This window comes from Rattus norvegicus, chromosome 18 (assembly GCF_036323735.1).
Source record: "Rattus norvegicus strain BN/NHsdMcwi chromosome 18, GRCr8, whole genome shotgun sequence".
Lineage (NCBI taxonomy): Eukaryota > Metazoa > Chordata > Mammalia > Rodentia > Muridae > Rattus > Rattus norvegicus.
The window spans coordinates 22,148,161-22,167,486 of NC_086036.1; the positions used below are offsets into that span (position 1 = coordinate 22,148,161).

Sequence of the window (19,326 nt, forward strand, 5' to 3'; positions counted from 1 at the left end):
GCTGGGGAAGAGCACATTACTACATTTATAGAGTAATTCAGCATTCTCTCACAAACGTCAGACTTGGAGGTCTCACATCAGAGAACATTCAGATGAGGAGCAAGTTCATGTGCTTAGCTCCAGGCTCCTACTGACTGCCAGAAAGCAGCAGAGAGACTCAGACTGAGCCCTGGCGTCTCAAGCCCTTTCTTTAACCAGAGGGTTAACATCTGCCCACAGTTCTCCCGTGTGCCTGTTTGAAAGGAAGGATGTAGAGGCGGGTGGCAGTGGCACCCAGGGGAATTTAGAGGGATCTGTGGATATCTCAAAGAGTAATTGGAGGGGGAATAGGAGGCAGAGGAGAAGGAGAAGGAAGAGGAGAAAGAAGAGTAGGAGGAAGAAAAAGATGAAGAAGAGGAAGAGGAGGAGGAGAAGGAAGAGGAGAGAAGGAGTAGGAAGGGGAGGAGGAGGAAGAAGAAGAAGAAGAGGAGGAGGAGGGCTCCAGTTCTAGAGCTTTTGAGCTTTTGAAGGTTTTCAAGGAAAAGGAGAACAAAAGTTGTTTCAAAAAGAATGTCCTGAAAAAAAAAATCTTTCAAAAATGTGAAGTGCACTATTCTCCAGCAGTCTTAGACGTGGATGCTGTTAACAAGGCCCTTCTCTAACCCCTTAGTTCTTTCCGTGGGAGCCATCTCAACCTCGCTTCTAACTTCTCCACTCTCCTGTTCCACTGTTCAGACAACCCTACTAACAGAAGTCACCCCTGGGCCACTTACTGTGTCCTGACACTCTCCACCCTCTCTGACTAACTTATTTTATGACTGTGACTGTCCCTGCAGTCTTTGCTGTCCTGCTCATTTTATAAATGAGGACAGAAGATTGCACCCAGCATCTCGGTAGCTTCATGTCATGCCAAAGGCAGCAGATGGAATCAGCACAAGTCACGTGCTTTCCTGACCGCCAGAAGTAAGTGTGTCTCTCCCCAGTGTGCTATCGATTGTCTAATACCCACTTCTTTTCATTTGTTATTTCTAGGATTTGCTGATGTACTTGCTGCAGCTGGTCCAGGCTCTGAAATATGAAAACTTTGATGACATAAAGAACGGTTTGGAGCCTACCAAGAAGGATAGTCAAGCTTCCGTGTCAGAGAGCCTGTCAAGTTCTGGAGTCAGTTCTGCAGATATAGATAGGTATGGCTATCCAGTGAAGATTACTTTTAACCTAACATTTTCTTTCTTTTCGTGTTAACTCTTTTCCCTTTGTATTGTTGACTTCTTCCTTTCTCCCCACATGTACCAAACCCACTGTAGCTTTTCTCATTTTGATTTTGACTTTGGTGTGGAAACTCAGCAACTGAACTAGGGAGTGTGTGTGTGTGCGTGTGTGTGTATGTGTGTGTGCATGCATGCACGCACAAACATGCACACATACATATGCATGCATACATTACTAGAGTCCAGTCACCTGCCCACTGTCTCAGGTCTGCCTTCTCCTAGCTGTGTAAACTTCCCGTGTTACACACTCACTTAGGTGGCTCTGCTTTCTCATCTCAAAAGTCAGGATAACAGCCTGGTGTGGTGACGCACACCTTTAAATATTTATTTACTTTATTTATATGAGTGCACTATAGCTGTCTTCAGACACACCAGAAGAGGGCATCAGATCCCATTACAGATGGCTGTGAGCCACCATGTGGTTGCTGGGAATTGAACTCAGGACCTCTGGAAGAGTAGTCTGTGCTCTTAACCGCTGAGCCATCTCTCCAGCCCAGTGCACACCTTTAATCCCAGCACTCGGAAGGCCGAGGCAGGTGTACCTCTGTGAGTTTGATGTCAACCTGGTCAACAAAGCAAGTCCGGGACAGCCAGGCCTTGTTACATACACATCAAAACGCAGACAAAACAAGCAGCAGCAACAAAGCCCAGGATGACAATAGCAGCTCTCTGCTTGCAGATAAGAGTGACCACACAGGATAACCTCTAGCTTATCGCTCCTGTTCTGTTTTCAGCTCTCAAATTATAACCAACCCTCTTCCTCCGGTGGCCTCCCCTCCTCCTGCATCTAAATCAAAGGAAGTTTCTGATGGGGAAAACCTAGAGGTGAGTAAAACACTTTTCAAGATTTGGGTAAAAGAGGTCCTGTCAGTCAACATTCTATGTTGGTCTTTAAGACCTTGGTTGGATTAATAAACTATTGTAACTTTGTTCAGTAAAGGGCTATGATGCATGGTTATGATGTTTCCCCTCATTTAATGTGCTGGATATTGCTCCATTTACTTTATTGGTGCTCTGGGCATATAAATGGGTTTAGATGTAATTTAAAAATAAACAAAATTCAAATATTCTCTTAGGGAGACTCAGGATGTCCATTTTAATATATTAGTGAACGTTGGTACAGTTATCAGTATTTGTAATGGTACTATAGAAATGTATGTTTCTATAGAATCATATACTAAGCAGGTGTTTTTAATTCATCCAGACAGGTAAATTCATTTTTGAACGGAACAGTTCTCCTAGACTAGTAGTTATCTGAAAAGAATGCAGCAGCGTGTGTGTGTGTGTGTGTGTGTGTGTGTGTGTGTGTGTGTTGAGGACATGAATGTAGAAAAGCTGAGGTTTGAGGGAAATGGGCGGTCATTGGCGTAGGGACTGCAGCTCATCCCGTGGCTCTTCTTAAAAGCTGATGAAGTAATTGAGGTGCAGAGCTTGGCAGGCTTAGCTTCTCTGGGAAGGCTGTGACGTACCAGGGTCACCCTCCTTACCAGCTTTCAGATGTCGGTCAAACAGTTTCTAATCTCCGTCTGACATTTTTCTTGTGAATGATAAACTAACATTTTCTAGGCTGACTGGTACTCACGGAGTTCAGATCATCTAAACCTTCCTAGAAAGGTGGGGATCCTTTGAGTGATGACCGCCCCCCCTTAGGTAGCCTCAGTAAAGTAACAGCATCCTACAAGCTGTCGGCACCTTCAAGTTGTCCTTCTCAGTTGCTAAGTGTCTTGGTCAGGAGAACAAGGAGCCCTGTATCTCCTATGGGCTGTCTTAGTTGGTAGTCAGTTGGCTGTGTGGGGATTGTGTGGTGGATGGGAGAGATGGATGGATGTGAAAGACCCCCGAAGGGAGCCCCCCACTCAAGTCTCGGGAAAGACGCGCACCCAGTAGGACACAGACACCGACCTGCTGCAATCACACGAGGAAGATTTATTGTAGGCGAGATGAAACGAGAGCTCAGGCCAGCATGCTGGGGTCGAGACTCATACACCACACAGGGAGTAGAGGAGTTCGACCCCGACCTGAATTTTCACAGAGCTTATAAAGGAAAAAACCACAAACCAGGGGGATCAAGAGGGAGGGAGGAGGGGAATTCCAAAACCACAAACTGCCCATACATTTAGGTCATATGCTAGTCATGTGTAACACTAGGCAACACACCCAGGACTTTGTGACATTGTGATTAGGGGTAGTGACATTTTACAGGGCCATTGGACCATTGTGGCCGGAGGCTATGGGTCATTGTGGCTGTTCCAGGAAACCTTTCATGCAAGAATGTTCCGGGAACCATTGCACAGCAAGGGAGGGGCGAAAAGTTCATGATCTCACAGACCCTACCTCTTCTTTTTGGGTAGCTAGGCGGCTTATTATTAATTTTTAATCCTTCATTCCCCACTTCTTTTTTTTGTTAATAGTTCTAATCCTAGAACTTCATGGAGAACTCAGCTTCATCTAGCATAACAGCTTGGTATTGTAGTCTTAACATGAGGATTCTAACCTGGACACTATCCAAGCCTATCCACCAAGGTCATGACTAGCTTTTAGAACTTCTAAGCTTATACGGACTGTGATCCCTGAGGCACAGTCCCAAGAAGTGTTAAGAGTACTAACATATGCAATGTTACATCATTTGTAATGGAAATCAAGCCTATCCCACACCTATCTTGATAGAACCCAGGACAAACATGACTGAATTTCCCTCTAGGTCCCAGCTCTCAGCCCCAACAGCTAGTACACGGCTGGTGAGGGCTGAGAATTGACAGCTGTCAGGGTGGTCAGCAGCACCAGGTACGGTCCTTTCCAGCGAGGCTCGAGTGTCTGGGCTCAGTGTAGCTGCAACCTGGAACTGATGGGATGTCTCAGGGGTCTCCGGGGCATAGGCTGCTGTCAGCTGTGAGCAGATTTCTTTCTGTATCACCTGTAGGTCTTTTAGCCTGGCACACAAATCATTATTACTATGGCACTATGACATGTTGGTTCAGTAACATCATCTAATACAGTCAGGGGGGCTGAGGCCCCATATAAGATCTCAAAGGGGGTAAGGCTGAATCTGGAAGGGGTATTTCTTGCTCTGAAGAGAGCAAGAGGGAAGGAGTGTCACCCAGTCTGTGCCAGTCTCCATGGTTAATTTGGTCAGGGTCTCTTTTAGAGTTCCATTTATTTACCCTACCTGTCCTGAACTTTGAGGTCTGTAAATACAATGTAATTTCCAATCGACCTCTAAATACTTGGCCACACCCTGGCTTACCTTGGCAACGAAAGTAGGGCCGTTGTCTGACCAGATTACCTTGGGCATTCCAAATCGGAGGAAGATTTCTTCCAGTATCCTCTTGATGATTGCAGAGGCCGTCTCTTGTTTGGTGAGGAAAGCTTCTATCTATTCCTGAAAAAGTATCTACAAGCACTAGGAGATACTTGTGATTATATTTTTCTGGTTTTATCTCAGTGAAGTTCACTTGGACTTTTCACCAAACTCTCTAGGTCTCTTTGCCCTGTTTGCTTGCTAAGCATTCACTTATTGACATACCTTATACTTTCTACTGTCTCTCTGGCTAAAATCTTAAAGTCTATTACATACACTTAACTACTTGGACAAACTTTTTATCTCCTAAATGAGTCCATTTCTGTATTTGGCAAAGTGAGTCTTTTCTTTGTTCTCTGGGAAGTATAGCTTTCCCCTCAATGTGCCATTGTCCTTTATCTTTTAAGCAATTTGGGCCTTTTCTAAGTGAGGCCATCCCTTAGTCCGATCCCAGTTCCCAGTGGCTGTCTCTTGCAGGCCTGCAACCAGGATGGGCTCCTGCATAACCATTTTTCGAGCCGCTTGATCTGCTTCGTTATTGCCCCATGCCACTGAATCTCTTCCCTCCTGATATCCTGAGCAATGAATAGTACTCACAGTTGTTGGCTTCACCAGGGCATCCAAGAGATGGCAAAGGCATCTGCGGCACTGATGTACTGGGGGGGTAGAGGTTCAGCCATCCCAGATGACATTGTGTTGTCCACCATGGCAGCACCCACTTGTCTCTGACCTTCATTCATGAAGAGAACTGTTCCCGTCTGTGGACAAGGTAGCCTCGGCTTTCAGCAGGGGTCAATCAGCCAGTCGCAGAGGTCTTTCCTCCACCCATGGGCTTCTGCCAGTGCTTGACACTCGTGCTGTGGTGGCTCCAGGTCAGGATTGGGCAGCAAGGTGACCAGATTGCCCCCAACAGGTGGAGAATCTAGTCCATGGCAGCTGACCAGTGGTCCCATCTTTTGGGACACTCTATTCAAAGGCAAACATCAGCCACTCTATCACAGTTTAAGTCCTGGATTGGGTGATAATTGTTAGTGCCCGGCTGGCAGGAGTGATATGTTCCAAGTAGAACAGCGCTAAGCCATTCGTCTCCCAGCATCAGGTACTGGTGCACTGAGACAGGTCTTAAGCTCCGCATACACAGTCTGTAGATATGCATACACATGGCCTCACCCAGCCATTTCAGCCCACGCAAGCCATTTTGGAGAGCAATTTTCTCATGAGCAAGGGATAGGGGCAGTCAGGGATGACTATGAACTAGTGGGTTACCCGGCCCACGCCAAGGTCCACTGTTCTTCGGGCAGTCCATAAGTATTGTTTGTTGCCAGTAGGCCCCTGTACCCAAGGTCTTTGGATATTGGCCCACTGGAGGGGGGCATAGGAGCACAGAGCATTGGGTCCCTGCATCCACACTTCCCTTCTATCTCTGTACATAGCCAGCACTCTAGGACCAAGAGGCTCTACAGTGTCCCCTCTTGTTCTTTCTGGGGCAGTCCCTGACCCAGTGTCTTTTTTTTTTTCCTCGTATTAGGCACACTGATCTTTAGCCAGGAATTCTCTTCTGTTGCCAGGTACTATCTTCCTAGGTTCCCTAACTACTGTGGCCAGTATATGTTCCTCTCTTGTCTTTTATCTCTCTTTAGCTCTCTAGCTTCCTCTTCTTTTAGTCTCTTTTCTTCCCTAGCTTCCTGCACTCTTTACCTCTTTCTTTCTTTCTTTCTTTTTTTTTTCTGTCTCTCTGCATCTTCTTCTACAGCTATTAGGTGCTGTCCACTTTTCTGCACAGACCCTGAACCATGCATCAACTTACAATAACTCTCTCAGCGACTTAGCTTAACCCTTCAAGTTTCTGTAACTTTCTCTTCATATCTTTTCCTTATCTTAGCCAGATTGGTGGGGCATTTTCCAGCCCCTAGGAGACCCACCCTTGGAGCCTGGGGGCAGACCTGGAGCACTCCCTACCTTCAGGGGTATGAAGAGAGCAGGCAGAAGTGAGGGCCTTCTATGCGTGTTGGAACCCTTTTTTTTTTTTTTCTGGCCTCTAGTAGGATTCCGTCTTTCCTCAGTGGTAAAGAAGACCTGTAACAGTTACTAACAAGCATATCAAATGGGATGGTGAGAAAACAAGAGAATCTTGAGAATAGAGTCTACCGAAGAGGGCAAACAGCATTTAGTCACACAGCTAAACCAGGAGGCCTTTCTTGGAACAAAAAGGCCATTGTCAGTGTCAGCTCCATGGCTTTGCCTCTCAAGAGAACCAGCCTCCAAATGACACTAGGCTTCTAGTAACAACTAATAACAAAAGGATGGAGAGATGGTTAGAACCTGGGTGCTAGATGCCAGGGGGCTGATAACCAGTTCACCTGGGGCTATCAGGACCTCAGTAGTAGCCCTTTACCAAACTGTCTCACTGGGTTTAAAGGGCCCAAGGAAAAGAAAACATTAATAGTGCTGGAGACTGACTCCTCCCTTGGAATAAAGACAGCAGATAAGGCAGGCTTCCTTAAAGAACTTCTCTAAATGAGTGCTCTCCTACTGTGAGCAAATGTCAGAAATTCCTTTCCTGTTCTTGTTTTCCTTATAGCCCCACCTAGCTCTCAGCCTTTTTAGATTATTCTTCCTGTAGCATTTCTAACGCAGCCTGTCCCCCCCCCCCCTTTTTTTTTTTTATAGCCTGTTGACAGCATTTCTGATCTTTTAGGCAGCTACGCACTAAGTGTCATACCGGCTGAAACTCCACCTTTAAGATTCTTTGCTCCCAAGCAAAATTTAAATCCTTTTCCAGCTTATCTCAGCTGTCCACCATGAGATTCCCAGAGATCGCGAACCAAGGTGTAGTAATTCACTAAGAAATCTCTCTATAGTGTTTCTTTTTACCTTAAGCCTTTTCCTTTTAAACAGCTCCTGAAGAGCCAGAAAAATTGGGTGAGACTTGAGAAGTCCCCATGCTCGCTGCAGCAGCTCCGCAGCTAATTTCGCTCCCCTCTACTGTGTGCTGCGAGCACAAGCACAGATAAAACACTATTTTAAAAATTAACTTTGGCTATCAACCAACACACCGCCACTAGAGCGGGGTCCATAAGATTAAGTTTCTTACTAAGCATTAAGGGGACCAAGTAAAACTCTTCGACGAACAAAGCAAACAGTTTCATGATTACAAACACAGTCGTCAGTCCAAGATTTTAAACACGGTCGTCAGTCCAAATTCAAACACGAAACAAAAGTCAAAAAAACACTGGACAATACCACAGAAAACAATCCAGACAAACAAGACCAAGACAAAGCATCCTATAACCAATTTCCACAGATGCCTGGTACCTTCAGTACCTGGCCCAAACTGCAGCTTAACCTTAGCTGCTTCTGGGATACCAAACACAGAAACAGAATACAGACAACAGACACTAACACATCTAAGCACACTTGTCCGTGCCTATACTTAAATAGGCAGCCGAACTCGACCTCCAAAGTCACAGTCAGATCTTTTTGACTGTCCGTTGCCGGGTCCTCCCGACAAAATTCGGCTCGAGGAACGTTTCTCACGCGTCCCAGAGCCAGGACCCAACAAAGGCTGACTCGTGGAACGTCTCTCACGAGTCCCAGAGCCTGCGCGATTGGGGCGTCCCCCGGTGCGCTTTCTAAAAAGGAAAAAAAGAAAGAAAAAGACTATTCGGAGTAGGAATCCTTCATCTACTCACAGGCGCCATTTCGGGGTGGGGAACCTTCTTCCACCCGTGCACAGGGCAGGAAACCTTCTTCTGCCCAGACAGTGCACTAAGACTCTCGTGCACAGGGCAGGAATCCTTCATCTGCCCAGACAGTGCACTAAGACCTTAAACCGGTACCGAAAAACACAGACTACAGGACTTAATTCACACACACTCACACACACGAGCACAAACAAAAGAGAAAAAAGAAAACAAAACCGACGTCGACTTCGTGTCGACCAGAGGCACTGAAACTGATCGGCAGGTCGCAGACCTTGCCTAACAAACCGGTCGTCAAGGAGTAAAGTCTCCTCTGGACCTATCAGATGGGGTTCACCAGGCGTCCCTGGTCCCCCCTTGTCCTCCTGGGACGTCTCCCAGGGCGAACGGACGGTGGGTACCTGGACACGTCTATCCCTATCCACCCCGCTCTCCTTCCTGGAGCGCGGTCTCACTGAGCGTCCGCAAAACCGAAACAGCGATCGCACCAGATTCCCAGACAGAACATAGACACAGACCCAGACACAGCGCTGATATAAAACAGAGAATCTTACCTCCAAGTGGGTCTAGGACCCCTGGGTGGTCGCGCATATCCCGGACGAGCCCCCAAATGAAAGACCCCCGAAGGGAGCCCCCCACTCAAGTCTCGGGAAAGACACCCAGTAGGACACAGACACCGACCTGCTGCAATCACACGAGGAAGATTTATTGTAGGCGAGATGAAACGAGAGCTCAGGCCAGCATGCTGGGGTCGAGACTCATACACCACACAGGGAGTAGAGGAGTTCGACCCCGACCTGAATTTTCACAGAGCTTATAAAGGAAAAAACCACAAACCAGGGGGATCAAGAGGGAGGGAGGAGGGGAATTCCAAAACCACAAACTGCCCATACATTTAGGTCATATGCTAGTCATGTGTAACACTAGGCAACACACCCAGGACTTTGTGACATTGTGATTAGGGGTAGTGACATTTTACAGGGCCATTGGACCATTGTGGCCGGAGGCTATGGGTCATTGTGGCTGTTCCAGGAAACCTTTCATGCAAGAATGTTCCGGGAACCATTGCACAGCAAGGGAGGGGCGAAAAGTTCATGTTCTCACAGACCCTACCTCTTCTTTTTGGGTAGCTAGGCGGCTTATTATTAATTTTTAATCCTTCAGATGATGGTGGATGAGTCTGCACTCTAACTTCAATGGAAGCCGATGGCCCAGCTCAGGGTCTCATTGCTTTCTTCCTGTCAGTACCAGACGGTGATTTGTATTTTTTTTAATTTTTCTAGCAGGATCTTTGTACCTTCTTGATATCAAGAGCCTGTAAGAACTCAACACTGGCTAACTATTTATACTGGTAGGTGAAAATAATTTTGTTCTATATCACCCCCTTGAACTATATTTCTTACGCCGTAAGCACGGATGATTTAAGGTGGAGGTCATCGCCAAGTGCCTAGGTTGCTCCTAATCTCCTAGCTGTGTTCACAGAAGTCAGTGTCACCATAGTCTTCCTAATGCTAATTTTCAAGAGCTAAGGTATAAATGACTGCAGTGATCCCCCTCTCCCCAGGTTGGCCTGTTTTCCTCTTTTGCTACTTAAGTAGTATATAATACTTTATAGCTTTTCAAGAATGTATCTTTATGTTATTTACCAGTCCACTAGAGTCCTACAAAAATAGAAAATTGAAATTAAAAATTACCTTCTCTCATTTTAAAGACGAAGAGGCTGAGGCCGAAGGATGCCATAACTGAACTTGGCAGGTACTGGTTAGGATAGGCTATCAGCCATTTCTAGAGGCATCCGAGTGACCATTTCCTGTCTTCCTGTATAGAGGAGACAAGGATAACCCTGATGGTTTACATGAAAACAGTGAGGTTCAGAACAGGTACTCCCTGTGCCAAGGTAGTGGGAAGTGTGGCTGTGTTGTTGCATACATTGAATGAGGGGAAGAAGTCACTGGGAATGTATGCTGACAAGTGAGTCCTGTTCACTTCTGCAGAGGGTCTCAGGGCACGGCCTGCAGGGTGAACCGTGGAAACCTGAGCTGTTAACTGAAGAGAGGATCCCTGACTTTGTCTTACACTTAATTTATGGCCTTAACTTAAATGGCACAAATTAATAGATGTTCATCTGAAAATTCCTTATTCTTTAATAATCATAAGACATTTTGCTGTTCTTAAAGAACTGAAAATACTATCTTATTTCAGACAGGGTCTGAAAAGCCTGAAGTTTTAGGTTGAATCAAGCTTCAGCTCATTCTCGCATTCTCAAAAAGGAAGGGTGCCTGAGCATTGTAAAGAGAACAGATGTCTAGTTTGCAGAAACAACATCGTCTGAGCCTTAATGGTTTTTTCTACCACAAGGAAAAACTGATATTGATTATTTTAATGCCACTCATTTTCTCCACCGGATCTGTGACTTCCACATACGCAACGCCTGAACTGCTAGAAGCCAAGTATCCCCATGCATTACTTGAGCAGTTGAATGTAATAGTCATAAAAATATATTCCCTCACATGAAGTGTTAGGATGCCCTTGGAATTGCATTACAGAACACTTTGCCTAGTTTTAAGTACCAGTTTTCCTTCTAAGAGTTTACTTACAAATTCTCATATTGCCAAATTGTTATTTTGATTTAATAGAAACCTATAGGTAATGGTTTTTGTGTTCCTATCTGAATTCTTTAGTGTGCTTCTGTTTGCACTATTACAGAAAAGAAAAACCATTTCCTTGTGAAAAGCTAAGGAAACGGTAACAGTGACAGGGAACATAAAACAGACAGCTCCACTTGCCGCTCAGAAGAGCGTGCGGTCAGATCTGACTCCGTGTGGGTTCCCTGCTGTCTCTGATCCGTTGAGTAGTCTGCTCATCTTTGGCGGGGCGACCATTCCTTCCACTGCACACTGTACATATTACACATTTAGAAGTGTTCATCAGTGAGAAAACCATTGGTGATGCTTGCTTTGATACTGCCATTGGATAGTGTAGGGTAATTATGTGAGGAATTATTTCTAAGTTTTCCTAGAGTAATCCAGCTTCCTGTGAACGTGAGTCAAGTGTGAGTGCCTTGCCAACCTTCCAGCCGTTCTGACAAATGAATTTAAATTTCAATCAGTTGAATTAAGTAAATGTAAATTTAACCGATCATGCTGTTTTCTTCTGAGCACCCTAGGTTTATTTTGCCATTTTTCCTCCCTTTCCAGTAATTTTAGTAATATTCCTGCTATCCCTAAATCCTTGAGGGTCCAATAACTGCGCACACAACCCCTTTAAAATGGAGAGTGCCAACGTTTTAATACACAGAGGGGAGTTGTGTCTCCAGTCTGTAAAATGCTGGCATCAGAATATATAAATCCTTGCAGTTTTTTTTATTTTCGTAGTCCTTCCAGCGTGTTGGAAGAGAAAATCAACTGTGGATGCCGTGGCTGGCATGTTTTCTCTAACGTGTAAGGCCTTTCAAAGTCATGACTGCTAGTTACACCACTAAATGAAATTGTCAGGGAAGAGTGAGACTGCTGGTGTCATCTTGTATTGAGTGCTGGATAGGTTGTCACTTTTTCCCTTCAGATGATAGCCCGCCTGGAAACAGCATACACGGCTCTGTGGATGCTAGTGTACAGGCGTGAGCAGCAACGGGTGAACCTCTACATTCCGGGCCCTTTGCTCCTCATCTGACCATGGAGAAGACGCTCGTGTGTATTTTAGATGACTCATTTCTTATCTAGCACACCATTGGCTTAAAGTCCTAGAAATGTGTTTAATTATGGTGATCATCCTGCATCTTCAAGCCCTAGAAGCTTTTATAGCTGTAGTATTTTATTATCACTGAAGTTAGGGGCTACTGAATAAATGGTGAGGTCTGTGGACACGGTCATGCTCATTTGGGAATGAGTTTGCTACTTAAGTGCATAGGAAAAGAAAGGAAACGTAAGTGGTGGGGGCATCAGAGAGTTTGCAGCCAGGCCTAGGCTAGTGTGGCCACACTGATGGGTTTGAAGTTTGCAAACACTCTTGTTCGCAGTCTTGTGTGCAGTCCTCATGTGACTGCGCATCCTGGGATCCTGTCATAGAAAATGAGGGTTTTCCTGGCTTGTGTCCTGTCTCAGTCCTCGAACCTTGCTTGGTAAGTGGTCCTCAGAGCTGTTCTTCTCCATCCGCGTGTGGGCCGTGTGAAGCACTGACATTTGAGTCTGATCTGATTTATTAATCGCTTTTGTTGTTTCTTGAGACAAGGCCTTGTTTCAAAGTCTGTGCTGGTCCAGAAGTTGCACCTGTCTCAGCCTCCCAAAGTGATGGGAGTATAGAATGCATCACAATACCTGGTGATTTGGAGTTCATTCTAATTTAAAGACTCATGTGTTTAGTGGTGGTTGTATGTTCCATAAAGCATCTCTAGTCCTTCATACCGTTATTAGTTTTAGTTTACACGCCTACTATATCTAAGTCAGATCAACTCCTCACAGCACTTTCCCAGGAGCTCCAGGCCTCAAGCACATGTGCTGAGGTGATGTAGCTTGGCTCTGAGGTAGGAGAGAGAACAGCACTTACCTACTTTAAAACAGCTATCCGTGTATAAGATCACGTCAGATACGCTGGCAGATTATGAAAGCATTTGAGGTGTGGCACGTCCATTAATGCTAAGAACTAAACATGCGGATCAGTGACAGACAAGGGACTATTGTCAGAACAAGTGTCTGGAGGGTCCTATTGATAGAGGAAGACCAGGTAGGACAGCTAAGGTATTTCAAAGAGAATGTGAACTCACGAGGTTAAGGGATTGCCAGGAGCCTCGGGTTCTTGTTAGAGCTGAAGAAGTCTGACGCCAATGTGGAGTTCCCTAGCGGTAGCCTGGCTGGTGCAGAGCCACCATGGGCATTCAGTGGAGACAGTGAGCAGGCTGCATTAGTGACTGAGCACAGGCACACTAGGGAAGGTGGAGGACCGCAGGCCGAGCATGCACTGGGTATGTGAGTCAGCACCGAGCACACTGCCCACTGGGTGTGTGTGTATTAGCCAGGCCTTCTGCTCTCTGACTTGGCCGTGTCATGCCTCAGCCCTTTTACCCTGTGACGGAGCACGTGTTTCCTGCTTCACTTTTGAGAAAACATAATTTTTGTGAATTTTATTTACATGTGAGAAATTTTATCCTAAAACTACGAGGAATTTATTGATAGAACAATCAGTAATTAAGGAAAAGTTTGATTTTATATATTACATTTTAAAATACTGAATTGTCTTTTTTCAAGGTTCTGGGGCTTAAAAATCACTGTGGCCAACTAAGAACCAGTTACATTATAAAATGGAAACTGCACCTCACATGAACAGAAGATAGATACAGTCATAGTGTAGAATTGCCACTATTGAGACCTTGCTGAAATCAATGACGTTGAAGGCAGATAATGACCATGCACTCCCCAGGCGCGAGCCTGCTGGGGTACAGTGGGAACACAGGAGTGCTCTAGTTTCAGGCAGGCGATCCTCTAGATGGCTGCGTGGACTCTTCTAGTGGTTGTATAAAGGATAACAGTATGTGGCAGTTAAGCGTTTCCAAGTTTCTTGTGGTTTTTGGTGTTGGAGTAGAGTTGAGTAAGCTTGGCAGAATTTGCTCTTCAAGCATAAGTTGGGACCCTAACTACTCACGTAGAAAGCCAGGTGTGTGGAGGACACGTGTACCTGCCATCCTTGGGGTGAGGAGACAGATGCCTGAGGTTCAGCTGCCAGTTTTCCTAACAAATCGGTAAGCTCCAAGTTCAGTGAGAATTGTCTCTAGGACAGCAGCAGCGTCAACCTCTGACCCCCATAGGCACGAGCACATGTACATACAAATGCATGTCTGCTAACACATACACATATTCCTGAACATACTTGTGTTCGTGCATACATAAACTCACACACACACACATGCATATATGTGTTTATACGTGCATAAAATGGGGTACGGGGTAGGGGTGGGGAATGAATATGAATATATGGATTCTGACTTGGCAGCCATGTCCCTGAGTCAACCAGAAGTGCTGTCTTGAGCAGCACATGCACTCCCCCAGTTTTCGCTGTTTTGAGTCAGGGTCTCGTGTAACCCAGGGCAGCACCAGGTACTCTGCTTCCCAAGTTGAGCTCCCCCTCCCCCATGCCCCTTCTCTTCAAGTTCACTGTTGATAAACTAAACAGGTTGATGTAAATATATTTATCATAGCTCACTGAAAGTGATTTAAAGCTTCTTTACAGTTTAGCATTGGTAAACAAGAGAGAAGTAAGAAGTATTAAGTTTTATACAATAACTAATAAGAGAAATAAGACATATAAGTGCTCCACTTTCTAATTTCCTGCATCTATGGTATGCGTTATGGTTTGTTACTATCAAACATTTCTAAATATGGATTAAATTCCTATCACCTCAGCTCATTTATATGTCTGATGCTTATAATCATTCAGGAAATTCAGATTTAGGAAAACAAATTTATTAGCTGCCTAAAACAGCTTTTATAATAGAAGCTTGAAGATTTTATATGATTTTTTGAGAAATGGGTAGATTGGATTGGAAAGAAAAAAATCAATTTAAACTTTGAGTCATCTTGCAAAAGTATATCAGAGAAAAGGCGGCTTCAGAGGGGTTTTCAGAGTAAGAACACCTTTTATTGCGCCAAGGATGAGGCGAGGGAAGTAACATGTGTGTTGTGCAGTTACTCGGTGGGGATGTAAAGTTCATCGACAAAGAGGAAAGGAAGGCATTACTATTTCCAGGTATTCCACAGTGCAGAGGAGCATGGTTCCCAGGCATCAGACGTGGAGCCCAGCACAGATTGATGCTGTCCCTGTTAATCATCGTGATTGGTGCCTGCAAAGCGTTAACTTCTAAAGGCATGGAGCTGAAAGGTGTCTTCACTCCCCCTTAGCTCATATAACCATGTGATAATCTATTTTATGAAACCATGCAAGTGCAGACAAGATGAATCCCATGTCTCTTCCCATCATCCGAGTGTCTTAACCGTGTCTTTGAAGGTATGTGATAGTGGAGTGCGAAGATCAGGACACACAGCAGAGGGACCCAAAGACTCACGAGATGTACCTGAACGTCATGAGGCGCTTCAGCCAAGCCCTGCTCAAGGTACTCAGGTGCTGCAACTGGGTCGCTCAGGGCTGCTGGTTCTTCTTTCAGTAACCTATGAGCTGAGAAAAAGTGAGAGGGGGCTGCGAACATGGCTCAGTGGCTACGAGCCCTGGCTGCTCTTCTAGACGATGTGGGTTCAATTCCCACCATCCACACAGCAGATCCCAGCAGTCTATAGCTTCAGGTCGGGGGATCTGACACCCCACCCTCTTCTAGCCTGCGTGGGCACCAGGCGTGCCTGTGTGTGCAGAGTAAATGCAGGCAAAACACTCAGACAAAATAGAAATGAGTGAATCTGGGTTTTAAGAAAAAAAAGGAGATTGGTGTTTGTGATACTTGAAAATTATTTAAAATCCCAAGTTTAGCATTTATAAAAAAGTTATTGGAACATAGTTATTCATTTTCTAGTATGTATAGCCGCTTGGTTTGATACCCCTGGGGGAATCATTACAACAGATGTTTTTGCTCTTTATTAAATAGACTTTACATTAACCAAACAAAGAGTAAATCCTTGCTCCCTTAATTTTACTTTTCTGCGCTCCTCTTTCCTCTAGACTCGGTAGTAGTAGTTCTTTTGTTAGATATTTTACCTGACTTCAATAGCATCTTACAGGGCCATTTTCTGCTGACTTTGCTTCTCTAAAGCAGTGTCCATGTTTGGCCAGCAGAGGGCGAAAGAGCAAAGACAAACAGTTGACAGTGCTGCTGAAGTATTTCCTGGTATCTTTTTTTTTTTTTTTTTTTTTTCTTTTTTCTTTTTTTCCGGAGCTGGGGACCGAACCCAGGGCCTTGTGCTTGCTAGGCAAGCGCTCTACCACTGAGCTAAATCCCCAACCCCCCTGGTATCTTTTTACGGCATCTGCTGTTTCCCTTTTCAACTCCTTAGAAAGCTACACTACAGCTTGGCAAACACTTTTAGACAAAGCTTCTGTTCAGGTCCCAGAGCAGTGTCACGCTAACTAACAGATGAGCCCTGGAGCTTACCCCATTACAGCCTGCGCTCTCTCTGAGCTTAAGTGTTTTAAATGGGATGATAATATTTTCTCCACTGCACTTTCCAGGCAACTGTGAAGCACATTGTATCATATTTCACGAACTGGGAATTGCTGCACGGATGATTTCTGTTTACTAAAACATTTACTGGGCAAATGGTTGCTGCCTTTGCGAATCTCTTTTTCAAGGAGATTTCTACTTGAAGCTGCTTTAGAGTCAGGATCTCTACTAGCAAGTAGGAGCATTTCAGGGTGAATAGATCCCGTTCTGTCACATGGTCAGATACACTAATGACTGTTTAGGACCCAGGTCATTTTCTACCCTCATCTGTTGGTTGTGTTTACCTTAGCAGGTTTCATTACTTCTGAATCAAGATGCATAGTCCTTCTCAGTTTCACTTTGAAGTTTACCAGAGGAAGGGAAAGATGCCACTGTGAAAACTGATTGTCCTCACTCTGCTCCCTCAGGGTGACAAGTCCGTGCGGGTCATGCGCTCCCTGCTGGCGGCACAGCAGACCTTTGTAGATCGCCTGGTGCATCTGATGAAGGCAGTGCAGAGAGAAAGTGGGAACCGCAAGAAGAAGGTAGGCCATGGCTGCGAAAGCGACGTCCCGGCCTAGAGACAGCTTCTTACATGCTCTGTGGCCTTGAATTCACCCTCCTGCCTCCCTGCCTTGAGTGCTAGGATTAAAACCATGAGCCACTGAACTTCTTACAGGTCATCATAGTCCCAGGAGCGCAGAGCACTAATGACGTGGGTCCACGCTGTAAGTTAGCACATGTTCTGAGGCGGTGCTGACTGACAGGCAGGTTAGAGGATGGAGGGGTCAGTCGGTCCAGCGTTATACCAAGCATAGTTTCAGCTGCACCGCATTACTGTCTCCATCTTAGAATCTTAGCGTTTAGAGATGTAAGATCACTTACAGGAACATTTTGAGAAAACAATGGACCAGAGTACCTTGCAGAACCAATCTGCCTTTATGTATGCTCTGGCTACCAGCCATCTTTCTCTGTAAGTGGGAACTTCCACTTAAACAAAATAGCTAGGCGTCTCCTCTGCAAATGCTGTTTTTTCTGGGCCACAACTTTAATGCTGTGGAGGACTCACATGGTGTCTTCCCTCTCCTGATCCTGCGAGAGAGTCAGAGGCAGATGTTTCTTGGCGGCTTTTGTCAAAGGCTACAGTCGATCTGAGGAATATAGATATGAGAGAAAAGACAAGACAAGAGAAATTGAAGAATTGAGTTGAATCTTAAAAGGCAAGAAATAAACAAATTAAACAGAGAGATGATCAAGAAGGTTGTCATTTGATGAGAGAAGAAAATTGGCTGAGCAGAAATACATTTTATCAAGTTGGCGTTTGCTTTATTGTTCAGAAGAATCATAGGCCATGATCAAATAAATTCCTAGTGCTGTTTGCCGGTCGCCACAGACTCTATGCCTGTCCTCAGAACTCCCTGGAAGAGAAGCAGTCCCTAGTGGGTCCCTGGCAGTGGGAGGGTCTGCAGCTTAAGATCTTTGATCTTCTCAGCCATTCTCTGGGTAATCTGATGAGACTAGGGGTGAAACCTGAGGACGAAGTTAAGTAACCACAAAGCTTGGACTCCTAAGACACTGGTCCACACCAGCAGTCTGCCATCCGGCTTGTGAAGGAGGATTGGTCATACCCCTTTCCGAGATGTAGAAACAGATCTGTGCCCTCTAAGAACTGGTTTTAAACTCAGAGGCCTTGCAGTCTTACTGAAGGGAACTAATCTTGTGCTTGGCAGTCCTTGAACATTGACCATGGAGTTCGTAGTGATTCTAGAACTTCCTCCTCTGGTGCATGTATCACAATCGGAGAACTTTATCTCTCTGCATACAGAAGTCGGGTTTTCCTCCTTAAAGCATGGATGTGCCTGTCTGTTGAAAGTACAAGATTCTGCTGGCTTCAAAGAAAATGGATTATTTGATGCCAGAGATGACCTGGACTGCTCAGATTCTGAAATCTGTGCTCTATCCAGCATGTCTATGGGTTTATGGAAATGAGAATCAGAGGTGCTGGGTAGGTAGCGACTTCCTCCAAATTAATTGAGTTTTCCTCTTAAACAGTGAAGAGATGCCCTGGGGAGCAGGATGGAATACTTGGCTAATATCATGCAAAATTAAGTTTCAAATATAATTACCCTTCCCTGTGGCTTCCTAAATCCTTTGGACAAAGAAATTGAACCTTTAAGTTCCACTTGATTGTATATTCCTGACTCTTCCTCAGCTGCAGTAAGAAAATGCATTTTCTCTCACTCTTGAGGAAATCTAGCCTTCCAGAAGGAGGTGTCTCTTGAAGGCATGCTGCTGCCATGGCAGAGTGGTTTGTTTATTGCTTACGTATATACCCTGCTTCATGTTCAAGTGAAGTCCGTGTATACATATTCATATACTTCCTTTTATGTAAACATTTTAGTAGATAATTCTCTGGTGGTATAGATAGGGCTGACCACTGTGCATTGGACAAAACCAATAAAAGGGGGGCCTCATTCTTGAGAGACTAATTTTCCTTCTCCCAACAGTAGATAATTAATTGCCTATAGTTCTGTGTCTAGGCCTGGGACCCTTCCGTGTTAACATTTGTTGACATTGCTATTGTTTCGGTCTTATTTAAACAACCGTTTTACGGCAGACTCCCTGGTCACAGCTCTAGAGGCAGTGGGACCTGGGAGAATGGAACTGATTAAGAATACAAACTCAAGTCTCAGTCAATAACCAACTTCATTCAGAGCCTCAGACAACTTATAATCTGAGAGTTAAGGTCACATGAATGAAGTTCTCAGGAGTTCAAGCTGTGTACAGTCGCAGTGATGAGCAGCATGTGGGGGAACGTGTTTTTCCACAGAGGTTTAACTGACTAGCTACAGCGAACAATGGTGAATAAGGTGAAGTAAACTCACTCCTGTCTGCTAACCTGGAGGAACATAAAACACAAGAACAGTTCCTTGTTTTGAAGGA

The 19,326-nt window shown here is 45.0% G+C and overlaps 1 protein-coding gene across 4 annotated transcripts in view; it reads left to right on the plus strand.

Moving 5' to 3' along the window:
* The window catches only part of Pik3c3 (phosphatidylinositol 3-kinase, catalytic subunit type 3), an 83,870-nt gene that overhangs the window by 28,484 nt on the left and 36,060 nt on the right, over window positions 1-19,326 (plus strand). For 2 of the 4 annotated variants that reach the window (XM_006254488.5, XM_063277567.1), the window contains exons 11-15: window positions 1,012-1,166; window positions 1,985-2,075; window positions 9,536-9,600; window positions 15,243-15,348; window positions 16,812-16,928. In XM_006254488.5, coding sequence (XP_006254550.1) covers window positions 1,012-1,166; window positions 1,985-2,075; window positions 9,536-9,600; window positions 15,243-15,348; window positions 16,812-16,928 — 534 coding nt within the window. Of the gene's footprint in view, window positions 1-1,011; window positions 1,167-1,984; window positions 2,076-9,532; window positions 9,601-15,242; window positions 15,349-16,811; window positions 16,929-19,326 lie in introns of all 4 variants that reach the window. The other 2 variants (XM_039097083.2, NM_022958.2) reach the window with 1 other exon arrangement.